At 51.7% G+C, this 22883-nt stretch overlaps 1 protein-coding gene and 1 non-coding gene across 17 annotated transcripts in view; both read right to left on the reverse strand.

Moving 5' to 3' along the window:
- TNS1 (tensin 1) overlaps nt 1-22883 on the reverse strand; it is a 216275-nt gene that overhangs the window by 68408 nt on the left and 124984 nt on the right. For all 16 annotated transcript variants that reach the window (XM_072961624.1, XM_072961616.1, XM_072961623.1 and 13 more), the window contains 11 exons: nt 21642-21813; nt 19320-19370; nt 18069-18191; nt 17580-17644; nt 16295-16378; nt 13195-13307; nt 12699-12759; nt 12394-12469; nt 11687-11816; nt 9627-9692; nt 8390-8506 (listed from right to left, as the gene is read on the reverse strand). In XM_072961624.1, the coding sequence (XP_072817725.1) occupies nt 8390-8506; nt 9627-9692; nt 11687-11816; nt 12394-12469; nt 12699-12759; nt 13195-13307; nt 16295-16378; nt 17580-17644; nt 18069-18191; nt 19320-19370; nt 21642-21809 (1054 nt within the window). In that variant the 5' untranslated portion in view covers nt 21810-21813. The remainder of the gene's footprint in view (nt 1-8389; nt 8507-9626; nt 9693-11686; nt 11817-12393; nt 12470-12698; nt 12760-13194; nt 13308-16294; nt 16379-17579; nt 17645-18068; nt 18192-19319; nt 19371-21641; nt 21814-22883) is intronic.
- On the reverse strand, nt 20289-20361 carry TRNAA-UGC (transfer RNA alanine (anticodon UGC)). Its single transcript has one exon. It is a non-coding gene; the product is annotated as a tRNA-Ala (tRNA).

The raw sequence follows: 22883 nt of genomic DNA on the forward strand, positions 1-22883 counted from the left end.
AGCTGCAGCCACCCACCCGAAGGAGACAGTGAGGAGAGACTTTGGGGAGTTTGAGAGCGGGTTGGGGGTGTCCCCAAAACACCCACGAAAGGGCTGTAGAAGAGAAACAGCCAGCATTTGACGCCTCCGGAATCTTCCACTGGCAAAGAGCTCAGAAGTCTGACCATCCGTGCCTGTGTCTCCACCCAGGGCCTCTGTGCAGCCTCATGGTGGTGCGGGCAGAAGAACGTTTTGTTCCCTTCCTTCCTTCCTCCTTTCACATAAGTCAGAAAAACAGAGAGAACATCTACTGAAACCACCCCCGCCCCGCCCCGCCATACACACACACAGCTAGCTCCAGGTAGGAGCAGACGGGGGGAAGAACTAACGGGGTGCAGCACCAAGTTCACTGGCTCTGGGCGTATTTATTGCTGCCCAGAGGCTCTTGTGTTACCTCAGTGTGATGAGAAAACGCACAGGGCTCGCTCCAATGTCATTCAGGGGCAGGGGAAGCTTTAAAACCACATCCTACAAGTTCTGCTGGTTCATCCTAATGATTTCAAAACAGTAACCACCTATGGTACGTGGGCAGGAGTAACCAAAAGAACAGGTAGGTAATGCTGTCTGGCACGGGGTGGGTACACAAGGGTAGCCATCATCTAGTCATTGTCTTTGTCACCATCATTACCAGCATCAGGGTTGTAGAGCTGAAGTCCCCTTGGGAATCCATCTTCCTCAATTCACTGATGAGGAAAACAGAACCAGAGAGGGGAAGTGACTCTTCCAAGGTTACACAGCAGGTCTCCTGACTTCCAAGCGTGGGGCTCCCAGAACAGACCCAACTACAGATGGTTCCCAGAGAGTAGAGGGGCCAGGGGATGTGGGTTTTTTCATAAAAAGATAGGGTTTGTATGCCTTCAAAATCACATCTCTTTCTTCTTTCCTCCAGCACTTTGATAATAATAAAAATAGACACAAATTATTGCCAGCATAGTACACACCAGGTGCTGTTTTTTCACATTTCATATGTTATCACATTGAGTCTTAATGATAATCCTAGAAGGAAAGTACTGTTCTTGTACCCATTTTACAGATGAGGCATCTGGGTGTCAGAGAGGCAAAGTGACTTGATCAAGGCACACAGTTAAAAACAACAGAGCTTAGAACCAGTTCTTCCAATCCTAGATCCCACAATCTTAATCTCCAAAGGAGACTTCAGTCAGTTCAACAATATTTCTGCTTTCTTCCATGCACAAATTCCCTGTCCCCTTTGAAGTTAGGCATGGGTGTGTGACATGTTTTGGCCAATGGAATGTGAGCAGAAGTGTGTCATGTCCAGACAGAAGTATGTGCAAGTCAGACTGTCCTCTACATATTTCAGCAGCAGTGGTGGATGCATCTCTGATATGAAGCCACCATCAGCCTGGAGGAAGTAAGATGAACAGAGACCCCTGCCAATCCACACTGGACATGCAGCATGGGCAAACAATATGCTTTTGTTGGTTAAGCCACTGATAATTGGGGGCTGTTTGTTATGCAGCAGAACCAAGCCTCTCCTGACTGACACAGCCACTGAGTGCTGCTACTTTTCACTCCAAGTTCAAGACAGCTCAGCAGGTCCATCTTAGAACCTCATAAGTTACTAAAAGAAATAGTGAGCTCTCTTTATTCATAACTGCCAAAACTTGAGAGTATTCAAGATGTCTTTCAGTAGGTGAATGAATAAATATACTGTGGTATATCCTGGCAATGGCTATTTAGTGCTAAAAAGAAATGAGCTATCAAGCCATGAAAAGAGATGGAGAAAACTTAAATTCATATTAATAAGTGAAGAAAGCCAATCTACATACTGTATGATACCAACTGTATGACATTCTGGAAAAAGCAAAACTGTGGAGACAGGAAAACAGATCAGTGCTTGCCAAGGGAGAGGGGTCGTGGCAGGCCATGAAAAGGTGGAGCATGAGGATTTTTAGGGCAGTGAAAATACTCTGTATGGAATTATAATGATGAATACATGTCATTATACATTTCAAATCCACAGAACATCAAGAGTGAACCCTAAGATAAACTATGGCCTTTGAGTGATAATGATGTGTATTTTCATCCAGGGTAAAAACTGCACCACTCTGGCCAGTGATGTTGATAACAGAGGAGGCTTTGTATGTGTCGGGGCAGAGGTTATAAGGAAAATCTCTGTACTTTCCTCTCAGTTTTGCTGTGAACTAAAACTGCTCTTTAAAAAACTGTTATAAAAATCCTTATTGTTATAAGTCACCAAGATTTAAGGTTGTTATTGCAATAGAATGGAGAAATACACTTTTAAAAAAAGAAACAATGAGCTCAGAGAAATGGGAATAATCACAACTGGAGCCCATTTTTATAGGAAATAAATAAGATCTGAAAAAAAAAAAAAGGAGTTACCAGGGACATCCAAACCCAAATCTCCTGTCTCCCAGGCCAATATCTGTCCGGGTCAGTCTGTCTCTCCAGGTCCCTCACTTGTTTCTCTTTCCTTCTCACTCTCTGCCTGTTTATGTGTCTCTCTCAATAAAAATCAGGGAATCATTTGTCAAGTCCAGCTCATGAGAGTCACCAGACCAGGGGCTCCTGGGAGGCTCTTCCCCCGCTCAGACATAGGAATGTGGCGAGGAGGTGGTGTCCTACAGAGCTGGCCGCTCTCCCCAGAAAGAGGGGATTCCTCTCCTCACAGAACCGAGGGCTGAGAAGCTCGGGTACAAAACCAAGCCCCCGTGGCTCCAGCCCCTGGCTCTGGCAGGGCTGCCCACGGAAACAGAAGGGGTGCTGGGCATCACGCAGGGGTGGGTGGTTCCCAGCCCCCTCCCCATCTTCAACCAGGCCAACAGACTTGTCATTTCTCCCTTCATTTGCCTTTTGGCTCGGAGCAATCTGCCGTTTCACCCAGCACCAGCCCCTACTCCTGGGTCCTCTCTCTTTAAGTCAATGTCCAAGGAGGTCAGGGAAGGGTGGCAGTGAGTGAGTGGGTAGTGAGGCAACTCAGGCCTGGTCAACCTGCAGGCTTCTAGGAGGTGGAGGGCAGCCCAAACTCCCTCAGCCTGGCACTTGCTTCTGGGAAGGCTTGCCCTGGCACACTCTGGAGGAATTTGGAGATGGCTCTGTGCAACACAGGCAAAAACACAGCCCCACTCCCACCCACCAGGAGCCAGGATCTGGGCACGGGGCTTCAGGACTCAGGCCAAAGAGCTAATGGGGTTTCTGGAGGCTGTGAAATGTGGTGTCAGCCAGAGTGCTGAGCTGGCAGGCTCCGGACCAAACCAGAGAAAGACAGAGAGCCGGAGGCTGGTGGGGACCAGACTGCTTTCCCCTCCACCCACCCAGCACCTTCTCTTACTCTGCACTCGGGGCATCCGACTACTGGCGACCCAGAAGACTCCTTCCCAGGCATTATGTGCTGAATTGTGTCCCCTGAAAATTCATATGTTGAAGTCCTAACCTCTAGTGCCTCAGAGTGTGACTACTTGGAGGTAGGCCTTTTAAAGAGGTGATGAAGTCAAAATGAGGTTGTAAGGGTGGGCCCTAATCCAGTCGGATATGTGTCCTTAAGAGAAGAGAGAAGGCGGCCATCTACAAGCCAAGAAGAGAGGCCTCAGAAGAAACCAAGCCTTCGACAGCTGGATCTCAGGCTTCTGGCCTCCAGAACTGTCAGAAAATAAATGTCTGTTGTTTAAGGCAAACAGTCTGTGGTACTTTGTTGCGGCCTCCCGGGCTGACTAAGACACCCGGCCCCCAGCTTCACCAGAGCACGCTGCTCCCCAAGTAAGGAGTCCCCAAAATTGCCAGCACTCCTCTGCTCCCCGGCCACCTGCTCCAAGACATGGAAGCTTCTCCGATCAGAAAGTTCTTCATTTGAGCTTCCATTGGATTCTTCCCCTCTCATCACTTCCCCCTCCTCTGGCTTAAGTGCAGGGGAGCCAAGTGTCCACGCACCATGGTCACTGCAGCCTTGGTCCCCCACAGAGAGGCACACTCTCCCTTTCCCCTCAATTTCTGGCTCTATTTCCTGGACCCACACCTACCCTGTGGGCACCCTGTCCTCTAAGGTGAGGAGCTGGACAACCATCCTGAGTTCAGGGTGTGGGGAGAAGAAGCTGAGCCTGGGGGTGGGAAGGGATTTTGAGTCAACATTTGGATTCACAAGCCAACCCCACCCCTTATCTCATGGTCCCAGGCGAGATCGCTGACCTCCCCACATGCTGGGGACCTGAGTGGTCATCACCCCATGGGGTTGGGACAGAGTGAACCAAGATCATGGAAGGAAGGTCCCACACATGAGGACTTCCTCCTCCTTGGGCAGGTCCCCTCCCTCTTCGAGCCTCAGTTTCCTCTGTGGCGGGAGGGCATGAGATGTGCTCTGTGATCTGGGGAGGCAGGCCTGCAGAGACCAGAAGTCCCCACCCGGCTTTTCCTCCATCGTTTTGCTACTGAGACTATTGGGAGATGTCCTGAGGGAGAGGAAGGGCACGTTGGGTATCACTGTGCTGTATGCCCTCAACTGGAAACCTGCACAGGAGCTGTGTTGTGGGGATGCGGGAAGTGAGGAAGGGGTTAAGTCCAAAGCAGTTCCCGACAGGACGAGGAGGAAGGTTAAGTCAGCGTCATCTGGAGGGCTTCCCAGAGGAGTAGGCGCTCTCAGCCCAATGCTGACCACCTCTCGCTGCAGGGATGGCCAAGGTGGGGCCCAGGCCAGAGATGACCTCTGTCACCAAGAGCCCGGCTCAGTGCCACCCCCAGCCACTCTGAGTCACCCAGTGGGCTCCAGAGGTACTGGCCTGGCCCGTCCTGGGCCCTCCCCTGGCGGGCCTGAAATAGGAGAGACGGGCCACTTCCAGAAATGGCCTCACCTCAACTTGGACACACCACCTTCTCCATATTTTGAGAGGTCAGCCCCTCACCAGAGTGAGCAGTCCCTCCTGTGGGGGAGGAAGGGAGACAGAGGACATCAGTGGATGTGCCTCAGCTGCTCCTGGCACTCAGGCCCTGCTAAGTACCTGCCACAGGTACTATACTCAGTGCATCACTGCATGTAACCCCTCCTCATCCTCAGAAGCAGAGCCAGGGTGATCTGGACTGTCCAGTGGTGAGAAGTGGGGGACAGAGCTGACAGACACTCAAAGGCTCAAAGGGACCCAGATATTGTCACAGGACATCCCCTGGCGATGTCGGCCAGTCAAGGATGCTATAGCACTTAGCACTGGGGTTTCACACCAAGACCCGCTCTTGACCAGTGAGACAAACTTGGCCAGGTCACTTAAGCCCCCTGTGCCCTAGATGATCCCCCACCCAGGGCTAATAACAGTGCCAACCTCACAAGGTGGCCATGAGCATCAGATGAGATGGCAGCTATCAAGTGCCTGGCATCATGACTGGCGCATGGCAAAGCCAGAGCTGGACACCAAGGCCAAGGGGGCTCCTCCCTTGGTCCTGTCGGCAGACCCCTGAGATGCCAGTCACAGTCACTACCGACATGGTAGAGACTCACAAGGAAACACAACAGGCAGCCCCCCTTCAGCTCCTGCTCCCCAAAAGGTGCTCAAATTGACCTATCAATGGAATCCCTGTGTCACAGCAGGGTAAACTGAGGCCCCAAGAGAATGGTGTCTTGTCAGAGGATTTGAACCCGGACATTTTGGCTCTAGAGGTCACAGTCTTAACCACTGCCAATTTACCAACTGCCTTTTGTGAAAATCGCTACAGTAATCCGAGGAGGTGAAGGCTGTCACCATTCCACGTTTGTCGTGAGGAAACAAAGACCACAGGAAGGTGAAGACCCAGGGCACACAGCTGCGGAGGGCAGACAGGAGGTGTGGCCCAGGTAGCTGGGCTCTAAAGCACACGTGCTCGCCCCCTGCACTCAGCGCCTTGGGGCCAGCCTGCCTCTCCTGGTCCAGGGCCTCCCCGGAGAGCAGGCAGAGCTGCCTCAGACATCACATCGCCCCCCACAAAGCCATCCCCCAGCCCTAGGACAGCTCTGGCCGACAGCCAAGCCCCTCCCAGGCTCCAGTGTGAGCCACCTCCTGCGCTCCCAGAGTCTTGGGCATTAGGCATCCATATCCTAGCTAGCACATGGGGAAACTGAGACACAGTGACCAGCCCACAACCAGGGAGACAGACACAGGCCTCCTGCTCTGCTCTCTTGACCAGAAAATTAGCCAGAACAAAATGCATTTAGCTCTGGGCCCCAGAATCTAGAGCCTTCCAGAAGTGCTTCAGCCAGGAGAAGCAGGACGAGGATAACAATCACTGCTCCCGCCTCGCTCTCCTGTCCCTGTCGGGGGTGCAGCCCAGAGACAGCGGGGAGCACACAGTGGGACAGGCAGGGTCTGCCCCAGTGACCACCCCAGCTGCTCAGCTCCAGGCCCAGGCCAGCCAGGCCTGGGAGGAGGACAGCATGGCAGTGAGCTGCTCCCCTGCCCTCCCTTCCCACCCTCGGGCACGGGGCCAGCATCTCAGCCTCCAGACAGGAGCCCCTCTGTCCCTACAGGACAAGCTGACCTTTAACTGGCCAAAAGGTCCCACTGGTTCCATCCCCCTGCCTGGAGGAGCAGATCAGAGGAGAGGAGGGCTGGCAAGGGGTCAGGAGAGGAGTCCAGGGCCTCCCTCGCCCTCTCCTTCCTGCCCTTCCCTGCTTCTCTGGTCTGCCCTCTCCCTGCCCCCACAGCTGACAATATCCCAAGCCCCATTCTTCCCACAGCCACGCCTTTCCCCTTAAGTATTTTACCTTTTGTTTGCCTGGCACTTTATGGCTTACTAAATGTTTTTACATTTATCATCGCATTGAATCCACACTAGGGAGAGATGAAGAGACATTGAAAATTCCTTCAAATTGCCAAGTGTTCTTGTTAAAAATGCAAACATCCCCAGAACAATGAACAATTAGGCTGGCAGCCACCGGTACCTCCGGACTAATTCACTTCACCCTCCTCCTCCTCAGTTACTGGGCACAAGGGGATGTGGTCGGGGCGAGGGGAGGAGCAATTTGAGGGGACAGCCTCAGCGCAGTAGGGAGGACCCTGGTGGATGGGCTGGGCCCCTGGGGAGCGGAGAAGGGTGGGAATCAGGTAGGTACGAGGACAAACTTTCAACATGGCAATGTTGCACATGAACATACTCCCAACAAATCCTCAATTCTAGCCCAACCACCACCCTCATCCCAGTCTGAAATCCATCAGTCATTCTGGTATCTCCAAGGTCAGAAGGAGAATCCTTATGCAAGAAAAGGCCTAAAAGATTTTCAGGGTGGAGTAAAAAAATCCACAACCTTGGCGATGGAGGCAGGAGGCAGGGTGAGGGTGCCGCATCTACCTAGCCCAGCTCTGCCACATGGCCCAGGGTCCCCGGGACGGCGCAGACCACCTGAGGACCAGCTCCAGCTGGGAAGAGAAGCACAGAGGCTGGGACACCAGTGCCCTTAAAATGAGACATCCTGGTCGTGGGGGTAAATCAAGAGATTTACCTCCTGGGGGACGGGGATCTCAGCTATCCCAGCTGAAGATGGATTGGGGGGGGTGGGCCAATGGTCCTGAGGTCCTCCCAGCTCCCATATTCTGTGGTCCCGGCACCAAATCAGGGTCGCAAGCCTGTGGCCAAACCTCAGCCAGGGTGTCTCAAGGGTTCCTGAGCTCCAGACATGCTCACTTTCAGAGGCCCGGCCCTGCGTCCCATCACACATATTCAAATGAACCACATCAATCAATATAATTCATACCTAATTCTCAAGAGTTGAACCGAGTTGCAGATGAACATCTGACATAATGTTAGGTTTTGTAGCTAAATTAAACATGTATTAATTTCAATTCTGCTGCTTTCTTTTCAAATTTTGGAGCCTCCCGGTTTGGTTCCAGCTCGCAAACATTTTCGTTGGCTGTTGATGAAAGCTGGTGGGCCCTAAATGCTGTGTCTACATTCCTAGTGTTCTGACCCCAGAGAACTCAGGCAGCGAGCCTGAAGAAATCCAACAACAAGGTTAAAAGAGATTTAACAAATGCTATATTTGCAGCACAGAGAGTTACCTCAAGCTCCACTCAGGGCCACCTCCTCCAAGGAGCCCTCCAAGATCACTCCATCTCCCAAGAATCCCTCCCCTGCCAATCTCAGAGCACTTGCTGCCAACAGGACTTATCTGGCACCAAGGATACACCCTTGTATGGCTGTTTTGCTGCATTTTTTAGCTCTGCCTTCATTACTTAACACATTCATGTTTTGTTTTCTCTTCTCCCACTGAACTGTGAGCTCTCCTCCTTGGACTTCTCCTCTGCACCACTCTCCCTCTGAGCCTAGCATGGTGTCGTAGCAAACCAAGAGAGTTGAGGCAATGTGAGCAGGGGCTGTGCAGTTTGGGGAGGGGCTGGAAGCCGCTGGTCCCACCTACCCTCCATGCCGTCATCTCGATGCCCATTGAAGTTGTCATAGGAATCCCAGCGGATGAGGGGATCAGAGGTATTATAGTCCACAGACACGCTCGGCCCGTTCTCCAGGTGTTCCATGCCTAAAAACAGTGGGAAAGGCAGAGAGGACAGTGAAGGGAAAGAAAAAACAGATCAGCAGCTGGAAAAACAGAGCAAGCCAACCAGCTCCCCAAGGATGCTCCCTATGGGACTTCTCAGTTTCTTGACCACAGTGGGGCGGGACTAGTGGCTTAAGTTGGATGGAGAACCCAGGAGTCTGGTTTCCTGCATTCTTGAAAAGGCTCACACCAGGTCATAAGGGTAAGTCAGGACAGGGGCGCTGAGGAATGAAGACCCTCTAGAAGAAAGCCGAGGACTCTGGCTGGGGACCCTCTTTCTTTTCTGTATCCCAGGGGCCCTTGGGGCAGTGCCAAGAGTCCGGAGTCTGCCCCTGGAGTCAGGAGGGAAGGTGGGAGAGGCTTGTGATGGGCTGCATGGGGTCAGGGACAGCAGGCGAATCACAGCCTTGACATTGAGAGGACCCAGGTCATCTCAGCCATCCCTACCCCTCTCCCCATTAAGATGCTCTCCACTCCAGGTAGAATCTCTCCTACACATCCAGCATGAAGATAGCATAAGGTGCAAGTCAGGCCTTCTGGGATGAGTTACCTTCCTGACCCAGCAGTCCTTTTTTTAATCCACCCAGAGTCCCTCTGTCTGTAACCCAACTTCAGCTCTTCCCATTCTATTCTCAAATAAGATGGAAAACAACTGGTCTCCACATATAACCAGTGTACTGGCTTAAAGGCTATAATTAAATTGGCCTTCTCATCTTCAGGTTGAATCACCTCAGTTTTCATAAATACTTATCATCCATCCAGCACCTTTGAGTGTCCCCTTGGCCAGTCCCTCCATCCATCAAGGCCTTCAGTCTCTGAATATAATAGGATAATGACCTAATGAGACCAGAATAGTTTATCCAACCCAGCGCCTCTCTGTCTACTTTTTTATTTTTATTATCCAGGGATTAAGTCACTGATTCATGTTTAGCTGGGGGTCCACTGTGATATCCAGATCCTTTACTACTGGCCTGCCTCTCAATCACAGGTAACTTGATAATCGTAGAACAGATCAGTGGGAAAGTGGTGGAAGTGGGGTGAAGTAAGGCAGGGCAGGATCGAGGGAAGGGAGTGAATCAATGTATTCTAACTTGGCTTTTACCTTGAATTTTCTCTGGTCCATAAGAAAACACAAATTCAACTTTGCCATATTCTGGAAATCGATCATCTGAAAAAGGAAGAGGAAAAACAAAAATGGGCAATCAATTCCCAAAAAGGACTCTACAAAAAGTTTTCTTCTAGAAAAAATTAAAGCAATATGTGCATAAATAGTTGATAATATAATAAGTTTTATATATACATATACACACACACACAATGAAATTAAGGCTGCCACCCTAGGCCCTGGCCTCCCTGCCTGAGTTAACCATTTCTAACTATTTCCAGTTCTTGTTCTACTAAAAGTTACCTCTAAGACTCTAAATAATAGTCATAGTTTCTATGCCACTCTTTCTAGGTATATCAGTTTTAAATAATCTTCATTGATTCACCACTATGAAGATGAATAATTTGGATCATTTACAGTACTCCCACCTCCCTTCTTTTTTTTTTTCTCTTTTCCATCTCTTTTTTTTTAATTCAAGTATAGTTGATTTATAGTGTTGTGTTAGTTTCTGGTGTACAGCATAGTGATTCAGTTATACGTACATAGACATATATTCTTTTTCATATTCATTTCCATTGTAGGCTATTACAAGGTATTGAATATAGTTTCCTGTGCTACATTGGAGGACTTTGTTGTTTATCTATTTTATCTATGGTAGTTAGTATCTGCAAATCCCAAACTCCCAATTTATCCCTCCCCTCCCCCTTTTCCCCCGATAACCATAAGTTTTTCTGTGTCTATGAGTCTGTCTCAGTTCTACAAATAAATTCATTTGTGTCTATTTTTAAGATTCCACATACAAGTGATAGCATATGGTATTTTTCTTTCTCTTTCTGGCTTACTTGGCTTAGGTGAAGTAAGTACTTTGTGATCTCCAGGTCTACCCATGTTGCTGCAAATGGCATTATTATATTCTTTTTTATGGCTGAGTGGTATCCCATTATATAAATATATCACAACTTCCTTATCCAATCATCTGTCAATGGACCTTTAGGTTGCCCACCTTTAGGTGTGGGCTATTGTAAATAGTGCTGCTACAAACACTGGGGTGCATGTATCTTTTCAAATTAAGAGTTTCCTCTGGATATATGCCCAGGAGGGGGATTTCTAGATCATACGTTAAGACTGTTTTTAGTTTTTTAAGGAATCTCCATAGTTTTCCATAATGGCTGCACCACCTCTCTTCTTAAATCTGGTTTTATTTTTTTTATTATTAATTCATCCTTCTGATTACCTCTGAAACTTTCAGTACTATGGTTAAGCCTCTATTTCTTGATCTGTCCATTTTCAATCATGCCCTGACTCCATGTAGGAAGAGGAAATTTGTGCCACTCCCTCCCCCCACCTCTCTACAACCCATTTATTTTGTCAGCTAGCTCTTTATTTTCCTTGTTAAGACTGATAACATTTACATTCTCTTCTGCAATTATAACAACATCATCTGCTTTTGCCCTCCTGGCTCCATTACAGGGAAAGCTCATCACAGAAATAGCCTTCTCCTGCACAAGCCGGACTACAGTGGGAGATCAAGCCCCTCCCCCATCTGAGCCCCAGCCCCATGAGCTGATCTCTGCCTGGGCCAAATCTGGACACAGATCACCATCCACTGCTTGTAGGAAGAGAAGTTACAGTAGCAGGTGTCTGCTCTGTGGAGCACCCATCATGCCTGTGTCTCTCGCCATCACTGTGAGCATCACTTCATAGTATCATGCTTGTGTGTCTCTTTCGCCTACCAGACTGGGAGCTCCCTGAGGGTAGGGCATGACTTCTTTCTCCTTGTATCACTAGGGTCTGAAACATGCCTGGAACATACAGACACACGAGTGATGCTGGTGGATGGATGGATGTGGATACGTTCCGGGCCTGCCTGAACACGATGTAGATGAAACCTCAAATGGACAGCAGAAAGAAGCACAGAGAGACACCTCCCTGACACCTTCCCTTCCGTGGAACATGGTTCCCCCTTCACTGCTGCCACAGCCCCTCCATCATTGTTCTTCCACCTTGTGGTTCTAATTATTCCTTGCTAGGTCTGCCTGTCTACTCGACGCGCCCACCTTTGAAGGCATCATCAAGGTCCTCCTTCCCAAAGACCACCCCCAGGTCATGGATGGCGCAGGTGTGGAACTGCACGCGGAAGACAACGTCTCGGGCTGGGCTCCGGAACCTCTTGTGGTAGCACTTCAGCTGCGTGGGAAAGAGAGCAGAGCCCATCAGGCAGGAAATTAGGGAGCCTCTTTACTAGCTCCATAACTGGGCCCTCAAGGCTCACCCCAAACCCAGTGAGGAAGAGGTCACCAATACCAGACAGGCGCTCAGAGCTCTCTGGGGAAACTTCTAGAACAGCAGAGAGTTGGAGGCCAGTTTTGCCCTGTGGGGACAAGGCTATCATCCCAAGAAGTTCCTGCATGCAGGTGGGAATGGAGAACATAGGCGTGGATTTAAATTGCAGGAGGGAGGAGGGACCTGGATTGAGGGAGTCCTGTCACCATCAGGAAGCCCTGAGGTAACAGTTCACACTGAGAGATATTTCCCTGAAGATGATCTAGAACAAGAAAAGAGCCCAGCGGAGGGCACGTCCAACTCCAAGACAGCGGATGGACAAAGGTCATCAAAGCCTGGAAGACCCGGCAGGGCCCCTGGGAACCTGCAACTCCAAGGCTGGCGGCTCACCAAGAATGACACTCTTGTCCAGAGAGGCAGGAGGGAAGCAGGAAAAAAAAAAAAAATGGCAGTCACGGGATTGAGCAGAGAGGCGACTCACCAAAATGTCTCCCTTCAAGAGCAGCCCGGGCTCGATGGTGATGCAGATGCTGGTCTGGCTGTCTCCTTGGACGTTGCTATGGAGAGAGGTAGGCAGAAGGGAGAGGGCTGCTGAGAGGTGGGGCAGTGCGCTTTCTCCCAGCTGCCCCTCTGCCGGGGCTTACTGGGGAAACTCACTGACCCCATCTCTGAGCCCTCTCCTAAAAGTCCTCCTAGAAAAGGTTCTAGGCAGCCCCCCAACCCGTGCCGCTGGTCCTCAGGCTCAGCCTCCGGCATCCCTGGCCACTCGTTCCTGCGAATACCTACTAGATGCCAGACGTGTAAACAGGTTGCATGGCCTGGTAGATCCGAAGAAATGGCCGACACCCTGTAAGGGAGGGATGGTGTTAGCCAAGACAGCAGACACAGCAGGAAGAGGAAGGGGAGAGGAGGGATGAAGGAAGGAAGGAACAACCAGAGGAGGAAAGGCAAGAAGGGGAAGTAGGAAAAGAGGAAAGACAAATGGAAAAAGAAAGAGGAAGAAATACTAACTTTTCTTTTTTTTTTTTCCTAACTTTTAAAAGGTATTTTGAGTTTACAAAAACTCTGCCATGTCCAGTGTCATCTGCCCTGCAGACACCACCAGGATTAAACCCATTTTGCAAATGAATCAACTGGGGCTCAAAGAAATAGGAAGTGGTAGAGTTGAGACTCTAAGCCTAAGGCTGCAGCTAGCCTGCATTCTTACCCCTCAGGGCTGCCTCCTAAGAGAGGGAGGTGGAAGACAGGAGGGGAGCGGAAGCCAGCAGGCTCGGACAGTTACCTCCTTTAGACTCGAAGTTGGGGATGCCGTGCATGATCACATGGTGCAGAAACAAGGGCTTGTTGTTCATTTTGATGGAGCCAGAGAGCAGGCCACTGAAATAATGCACATACCTGGAGCAGGGAGAGGGGCAGCTTCAGCCACGGAAGCCTGTGCTGGAGCAGAGCAGTCCTGTTCTCTTCCCCCCCAGAACATCACCCTAGGTGACCCCACCAAGCTCCCCTCCTCCAACCAACCCCAGCCTCCTGGCAGCTGGGGTCTCTGTCCCCAGCACAGTCCTCCCCTGCTGCCTGGAGCCCCAGGTAGGGAGGGTGAACAGGTACCATTACACCTAGAATAGAGTCAAGGCAAGCCTCCCACTTGGGGTTCTCTAGCGCCCCCTGGTGGTCAACATGACCACATCACTCCTGCTTCACTCCCAGCCCAGGAATCCCCTGCTGGACCAAATTTACTCCCACACATCCCTGGCAGCATGTAGCTGTTCACTACTGTACAAGGCAAAGTGATCAACCACCAGACAGCTCTGACAACCCTTACACTGAGCCCAAACCAGGCTTACATTTGTACCCACAGGCCCCAGTTCTACCCCACAGACCCATTAGCCACATGATAGTCCAGCAAACAGTAAGAGCTTAATAATTATAACCCTTCACATTTTTATATTACACTGAAGTGTACAAAGTTTCTTTATATCATTCATTTGGTACTGGGGGATACTTAGCTTCCACTAAGTATTCCTATCTCTAGGGTTAACAACCCCTGATTCCCTTAACAAAGATCTTGTTGGAAGACGGAAGGAGTAAGCCATCCCCCACTACTCTAGAAGAGAGGGAAAACTCGGTCCAGAAATTGTAATCAGCCTCCCAAAGACACACAGCAAGAACACACAAAGCTGGGAGGCGAGCAGGTCAGGGGAGAAGGGAAGCAAGCAGTCTGACTCCAGTGCATCTACTAGAAGGACAGGCCAGTCCTTTTGGTCAGTACTTCCTCCTTGTCTGACTGGCCAGACGATGTGAAGCTGAGTCATCTGGACCAATCAGAATGCATCCTGAGTCTCCGAGGGAGCCAATGGGGGCTCTTTGAGGCAGGTGAGGCCAGAATCCGCATGACCATGACAGTGGTCCCATCCTGACTCTTGGCTCCTTGGCTCACCTCCAGGCTTGTGGGCCTCTGTCCCTGGGCCAGGGTGGGGCCACCTCGGACTACCCCAGGAAGATAATCTGATGGGCAGGGCCAGCTCCTATTCAGGCCTCTGCCCAGCCCCCAGCCCCATAGCTCAAACCGGAAACCTGGAATGGCGGGCTCCTATCAGATCTTCTGATCATGCCAACAGGATGTGTCTGTGTGCTGGGGACAATGAGCCCGGGGGTGGGGTGATAATGAATGGGGGAGCTGCAGTCAAAGCCCCTCCCTCCCTCTGTCCCTGCCCTCCTTTCCTCCAGCTGCTCCATTCCCTGCAAGTGACACTGACAAGAAGGCAGGAAAGTAGCAATGAATGCCACTTTCCCAACAGTTGCACTTCCACATTTAGATGCAGACGGAATTACCCACCCATCAGATGATGCAGTTGCGGATATGAGCTGCAAGGCAGACACAGATAATATAAACACACACACACACTGATCACATGCTATGTAAGCACACACTCTACACAGTGGAATCCCTGAACAATTCTATTCCTGAGAGGTAACACTGATCCCCATACCCCAGAGTTTCAGCTTCAGAGATGTGACTGCTCTGCCCACTCTCTCCAAGCCGCATTGTGCCATTGTAACATCATGCTCCCCTGTTTGAATCTCTCACCCTTCAAGGTCAAGGGCGAGACTCAGGACCAAAGCCACCAGTCACATATAGCAAAAGCCAGGGTCTTGAATGATAGTTTTCTCCTCCCTGAGACTTCTTCCCTGGGAAGACTCTCACTGATCCACAGCAGCTGTGTCTGGCAGCCTAGTCAGAATTTTCTGCAAATAAAGACAGCTCATTTCTGATCTCTGACCCAGAGGCTGGCTACCAGCTGTCCTGTGTCAGTTGTAAGGCACTGGTTACCTGAGTACTTACTCCTTCTTGTACTTCCTACTACAATGGCAGAAACAGTCCCCAGCAGTGCCAGCACACCTTTAGCCAGGCAAGCAAGGTAGGGGTGATGCGGTGTGGGTTGGAGACTCCCAGCATAGAGAGGCTGGAAAGCTCCACGACCTGCAGCTGGGGGTCCTGAGTGCCCAGTCAGTGTTCTGAGGGGCTGAAAAAGTCCATGGGACATTGTGGCCCTTGTACTTGCTGCTCCCTCTGCCTGGATCCTTGACCCAGACCTTCACTCAGATGCTTCCTTCTCCCTTCCCAGACCTCCCCTCACATTATCAGCTTCTCAGAAAGGTCAGTCCATTGGAATCAGCCCCTCACACCCACCCCCATTACTCTCCAGCCCATCATGTTCTGTTTTGGTTTTTCCACATCAAAGCACTTCTCACTGTCCAAAATGACCTTGATGGTTCATTCACTTGTGTAATGTCCATCTTTCTCAATAGAATGTCAGCTCACCAAAGGCAAAAGACTTTGTCCTGTCCGACTAGATACCTCTAGCACTTTGAACGCACTAGAGGACCCAAAATTTGCCAGATGAATGAAGAAATCCATCCCTGTCCTGCTTCCTGTTTGGGCTGTTGTGGATCACGTGGTTAAGAGCCCTCTGTAAAACTGTAAAGCTCTCCTAGCTAAAGGTGACCCTTATCATGAGCGTCTGTGACCTCCTTAGGGGAGGTGGCAGTGATGTCAGGCTCCTGTAGACCCACCTAAATATGGAAGCAACCCTGAATGGCATTGCCTTTCTTATACAAGCTGCCTTCTTGCACCTCTCCCACTGATGGCCCCGCTGCTGTCTTGCACCAGCCTCTGGAACCCCCTGCGGGCACACACAGTTGCACACGGGCTCAACCATGACCCTGAGCTCACGCCCCTCTAGGCTGGCACCTGGACACGTGTGCTTGGCACACCCTCAACCTGGGCATGCTGTTCCACCCCCATGAGCACACAAGACTAGTCCCCACATACAGTGAGCGCACACAGACAAGTGTGCACCAGGCCGAGAACCCTGGCCACCCACCTTCTCTGGGACGGTTGACCTATGGGGACAATCTTATCCTCGTAGAACCGCTTCATTGCAAATCGGTCCAGGGCCTGGTCAGCACTGTGGGGAGAGACAGGTGGTCAGAGGAGCCAGCTTCCATGTCCAAGAGCCCCTTGTCCCCAGACCCCTGCCCCGCAGAGCCCTCCAGCCACCCTGTCCTGAGATGCTTTCAGGAAAGGACTGCCCCAGAATGTACTCAGCATGGGGGCCTTGGAGCCAGGCAGCCTGGGAGCCCATCTCAAGTCCACCACTTACTTAGTAGCCCTGCACTTTGGGGCAAGTTACTTAACCTTCTTAAACCTGACTTTCCCTTCCTGTCAAATCAGGTAATAATCGGGCCTTACTTGACGGTTGTTATGGCAATCGAGTGAGATAACATCTGTAAAGAGCTTGGCACATGTGGGCACACAGTAGGTGCATAGGAAATGTTCACCATTAAGCAAAGATTAGGCCAGGTCGGGTTTCTTAAAGTCATAAAACTACCATCCTATTATCAAACTCTCCATAGAACATTCTACCTATCCTCAAAGAGATTTTAAAATGAAAGGACAGATCACGCAGCTCCTCCATTCTTAACTCAGCAATGAAGTCCCATCCTTCTTAGAATAAACTCCAACATCCTGATCAAGGGCTACAAGGCCCCCCAGGCTCCGCCCGCTCCCAGCTTCACTTCCTACTACTTCTCGTCCCCTCACCTACTTGGCTCCAAACACGCCAGTTCCTTGCATCCTCTCTTCTCTGCCTGGAAGGTCCCAGGCCCCCAGCACCACCCCTCCCCGCTCCCCCTCTTCCCTGGCCCAGAGGCTGTATATGACCCAGTCCTTCCCACTTCCCCTCACTTGATTCCAGTCTCTGCTCAAATTCCACCTCCTCAAGAGGCCTCCCCTCCCCACAATCTTGCTCTGGTCTCCGTTCTGCACAGCACTTGTCACCTGCTCTTACTGACATATTCGTTTACTTATTGAACATTCATGAGGGCCGGGGCCTGGCCTTGCCCCCTGCTCTATCCCCAGCACCTAGCACAGTCTGCACAGGGGCTGTCCCACCACCCCCGTCAAATGGCTAAATGAAGGGACCAATCCCTCTGCCCTTCTGCAAACCCGAATCAGCATGGGACTCATCCATTGGTTGCGTTCTATTCTTGCTGCAAAATACCTACGTGGGAAGAGGCCCCTGCTGGCCAGAGGCAGAGGCGTGCATAACTTCTAGATAGGTGGAGAGGGGAGGGGATTCCTGCTGGCGATATTCAGGGCCCCCTTACCTGGCAGAAATGTTGCTGTAGTGCATGTAAGCTGCGATCACAACACCTATCCTGCCTCGGTTTCCCTGAAAAAGCCCCGAAACACAAAAGCCTTTACTTTTAACACTGGCCCTCCTGCCCCGGAGCCCATCCAGAACCTTGAAGAAAAGCGGGGGCGGGGGCTGGAGAGAAGGGGGTGGTCCAAGGGAGAACAGGAGAAGGGCAGAAGCAGGTGAGGGCTGAGCGTCAAAGAGAAGAAACACAGCTGATCATCCACCATGCCCGAGGAACCGTCAAGCTGCTACCCCGCACTTCTTGGGGGCGCCCGGGACAGAATCTATTCTCCTCAAGGAGGAGAATACACACACATAAACCTGCGTGTTCATACAGTCAATGAAACGGGCAGGTACATGCACTCATCCAAGGATATAGTCACACATGTGTGGGTGTGTGTGCATGTGTGCGCATGTGCATGCGCACACACACTCATCCTGTAGCCCCGGCTCTGACCTTGTTGTGTAGAACGACGACATTGTGGGGGTCTGCGTTGAGCCAGGTGTCCATGGCCTTGCAGACACTGCAGATCTTCTCCAGTGCTGGGGTGTGCAGGTCGGGCCAGCCAAATTCCAGTACCTGTGGCCCGAGCCATGAGAGAGAAGTGGCAGAACCCAGAGCGTCAACGACAGGGGTGGAGCAGGGGCCAGCACACATGCCTCGTGCCATTACCCAAGTGGTGGCACCAGCAGCAGGGCCTCAGTTCCTGCCTTAACCATCAACCCAGCTGGGAGGAAGGGATGCAGAGGCAAAGGATGCTGGCCCGGGACCAGAGACCCTGCGCCTGAGTTTTGGCTGACACTGGCTGGCTGTGCGACCTCAGGCCAGTCACGGCCCCTTCCCCAGCCCCAGCTTCTCATACATGCATAAGGCAAAGGCTTAGAGCTGATGGCCCCTAGGTCCCTTGTACATCACTTTGACCTCAGAACACCCCCTAGCATTGTTCCCAACCTCTCCTCCCACAGATAACCCTGAGACCTGGCTCAGGGAGGAAGAAGGAAGGGTGAAGGGCTATTCATAGCTCTTTTCCAGGCCCCGGACACACAAACCATCAAGTTTTCAGGTCAGCGGAAAGAGGTCTGAAGGGAACAGACAACAGACCTGACTAGCAGACATCAGGCTCCTTCAAACTTTTCTTAATTCACAGAACTTTAAAGTCAGAGAAAACCTGTGTCAAGAAGGGCCCAGGGAGCACATCTAATCCAGCCTGTCCACTTTCAGAGGTGCAAACTGATACCCAGAGAAGTCTGCCGCCCACTCAAGGTCACACAGTGACAGGTACCAGAATCCAGGGTCCAGAGCAGACGTCCATGCTAAGCCCCACACACAGCCCACTGAATCGCAAGTGAAAGGAGGCTGGCTGGAGGAAGTCTGCATTGGCGATTCCCAGCCAGTTTAAATCCAGGATACTTTTCAATAAGACTAAACATCTCATAGCTCCAGCCCCAGTGTGCACCGCAGGGGGCAGACCGGGGTGAAGAGCACCGTATTGAGCTTTGCTTTCTCTATTTTGTAGTACACAAACAATAAACACATTCTCTTCTATTTTTCGCATAGCAGACGGCACTGTAACTTTGAACAGGCTTTGCAAATTGTCGCAGCACTTTCCCCAAGATGTTCATGTGGGAACCTCAGGGAGAGGGGGCCCATCTGTTCCTCCCATCCAGGCAGGGAGAAGCCCCCACCCCCAAGCAGCCATGGGCTCACCTTGGCGTGGAGCTTCGTGATGTCAGGTCTCCGCTCGGAGAGGTTGAAAAGCTAGAAGGAGGAAAAGGAGGAGATTGAGAGAAGGCTGGCATTCTCTCTTTCCTTCTCTCTCTCTCTCTCTCTTTCCTACTGGAAATTCTACCCATACGTGAGCATACATGCATCCCATCAGACACACACTGACCAACAGGAACTCAACTACAGGTTATCAGGATAAAGAGGGAGACATACCGAGCCACTCCCCTGGGGGAGCAGACGTCCTGAACTGAAGACGAGGAGGAAATCGACCTGTCTTGGGTCCCTTGTGCCACCCTCAAGGTGGGCATCTCCCCACCCTAAGTGGAATCCAATGGTATCAAATGATAAGTATCAGGCCATCTCTGGTTTTCACTTCACACATTGACTTTAGCTCACCCCACGAAGATGCAACTGCTCTGTGGTCGGACACCCTCCATCCAAGAGTGAAACCCACGCTGGGTGGGCCCTCTCAGACCCTTGACACCCCTCTCCCAGCAACTCCCCATATCCACCTCATGGCCTGGGAAATTCAAAGACCCCTGTGATGTCTCTGGGGAGAGAAGAAGACCACAGGGTCTGGAATGTGAAGGACAGCAGAGACCTACAGATTCCTGACTCCTGAAATCTGGCAGGATCTTAGATGGAACATACCTTATGCTGCTAAAAACAGACACCACTTGAGTGTCTGCAGCCTGCCAGGCCGTACTAAGACTTTACGTCTAACAGCTGCCTTAATTCTCTCAGCAACCACAGAGGTAGGGAGGGTTATTAGACCCATTTTACAGATGGAAATTTTAATTCTTAGTGCAGCTAAGGGCCAAGATCAGATAGTAAAAGCAGAGCCAGCATTCCAACCCAGAACTTTCTGATGTTTAAAGCCAGGCTCTTTTTTTTTTTTTTTTCAATTTTTTTCTTTTTGGGGGGAGGTAATAAGGTTTATTTATTTTTTGATGGAAGTACTGGGGATTGAACCCAAGACCTTGTGCATGCAAAGCAGGCGCTCTACCACTGAGCTATACCCTCCCCCTAAAGCCAGAATGCCCAACAGAATTGATGGATGGACCTCTGTAGAGGGCTGAATAGTGTCCCACAAAAATTCACATTCACCCGGAACTTCAGAATGTGACCTTATTTGGAAGTAGATCCTTTGCTGATGTAAGTAGTTAAGGATCTGGAGATGAGATCACCCTGGATTTAGGGTGGGCCCTAAATCCAATGACTAGTGTCCTTATAAGACGAGGAGAGGACACACAGAGACACAGGAAAGAAAGGTCATGTGATGATAGACGCAGAGACTGGAGCGATGCCACTACAAGCCCAGGGTCACCAAGAACCACCAGGAGCCACCAGAAGATAGGAAGAGGCAAGGCAGGGCCCCTGCTGTAGGATTTAGAGGGAGCACAGCCCTGCTGATGCCTCGATTTGGACTTCTAGCTTCCAGAACTGTGAAAAAGTAAATCTTGTTGTTTTAAGCCACCTAATTTGTGGTAATTTCTTACTGTGGCCCTGGGACCTAATACAGCCTCACACCCCGTCTTTGCTCAGACATCCCAGGACAGCTCCTCACGGTGGCCCATCTGGTCCGCGGGTCCAGCCCACACATACCTCCCTGTAAAGTGGATTGCTCCCTCCTCTGGGGCCAGGACAGGGCCCATCCCCCAGGCCAGCCTTTCTGACATCAGAGACCACGGGGCCACTTCCTCCACACTGGTTAGGTGAGTCTCCTGTGCCAGGTACGATCCCAGTGTTAGCAACCCAAGGTCCCTTCAGACACACTCTGCCACAACCCTGCCCTGAGACTTCTCAGAGGCACTGACAGTGTCACATTCCTGCCACTCGCTGACGCTGGGACCTTAGGCAGATACCCCATCCCTCCGTGCTCATACAAAACCTGCTTCCTACTGCTGTCGTGAAGTTTAAATGTACGGAAAGGAGCTGGAACAGGGCCTGGCTCATCACACTCAATAACGTGAGTGTTTATTGCTGTTCTCTCCTCCTGGTCAACACACATACATATATATATACACACACGCCACATACACGTACACACACCCCACATACACACACACACACACAACTTGGCTCCAGGTGCTGCATCCCAGCTGTAGATACACCCCTTACAGTAGAGCTGGGCTGGTGAGTGAGTGAAGACTCAGGCCACGAGAGACACCCGGGGCCAAGGGCAGGAGCAGGAAGGGAAGAAGAGCTGGCTCAGGGGCAGGTGGGTCGGGACACCAGCAGGAGGAGGTGGCAAGCAGAAAGGGTGGGGGCACCAGGCCAGCAGGCTAGACGCTTCGTCCTCACCAGGTAGTTGCCTCCATGTTTGGACTTGAGCATCTGGGCCACCTCGCGGAGGTTGCTCCGGAAGTTCTCCTCGTTGGCTGTGCTGGGGAAGGAGACAGCGATGATCCTCTCGGTGACGTACACCAGGTCCAGCTCACAGCTGTCCTCCATGGTCCGGCTCACGCTCATGTTTCTGGGGAGACAGCAGGCAGAGGGGTTCCAGACCAGGATCCAGGGCCCCAGGACAAGGACAGGGTATCTGCACCCTCAACACATCAGACATGGCCCCCAAATCTAACCCAGGGGCTTGGCTGCTCCCTGACCCACAGCCACGGCCAGAGACTTCCCCTGGCAAGGCCAGTGTGGCCAGCAAGGCCAGTCTGGGAGTGCCGGAGAGAACAGGGCTGGACAGGAGCTGGCCAGGATCTCAGGCCATCTCAGAACAGAGGAGTGATGACACCAGTCCTAGGTGCTCATCTGTCCTGTTGGTATTGCCTTCAGCCTGTAATCCCAGAGTTCAGAGTCAGAGCCAGAAGCAGCCAGGAACCCAGGAGTCCAGCTCAGCCTCCCAATATATCATGGCCACCTGGTCTGGCAGAAGCTTCTCGAAGGACACAGGGACAGCTCCAGAAGAGAAAGGAGAGCCTGAACTGGGTGCTCTCGCATCCCAGAGCTGAGTCTTCTGTTGCCCTCCCCTTGCTCCGAGCTGTGGAGTGGGCGGGGAGGTCCCTCAGGGGAAGGGGCAGCTCAGGTGACACGCTCACCTGGGTTCCAGGTAAGCCAGACCACAGCACACATTCCAGCCCTCCCCGGAGGCAGGCCGACTCCTGCCCTTTGTTCCCTGGCCTGTCTCCCCACCTCTGGCAGCTCCCACCACCTCCCAGGGCAGCTTCCTGCCACTGACTGCCCTGATTTCTAAGGGCCCAGGAAGCAGAGGGTGTGCTGTGGTGGCAGGTGGCCCCCAGACATCCCAGCACCATCTGAGCTCCTCGGAGAGGTGGGGAGCCCCCTGGGCTGGGCACTGGGTGAGGGGAGGTGGGGGCTCCTTTATACCTCACCCAGCTTCCCTTCCAGGGAGGGTCCAGGGTACCACTGGGGGCCTGACAGGAAGGGGAAATGGGGACATTGGCATTCCATTGTGGGGGCACCTCACACCCTCCCCTTCCTACCCCATCACCAGCCTCCTAGTGTCCTGCTTCCCCCCTCTCTCCAAGGTGAGCAACACTCACAGTTCATTTTGATAACCTTTCACTAGAGTGGGGT

This window comes from Vicugna pacos, chromosome 5 (assembly GCF_048564905.1).
Source record: "Vicugna pacos chromosome 5, VicPac4, whole genome shotgun sequence".
NCBI classification, from domain to species: domain Eukaryota; kingdom Metazoa; phylum Chordata; class Mammalia; order Artiodactyla; family Camelidae; genus Vicugna; species Vicugna pacos.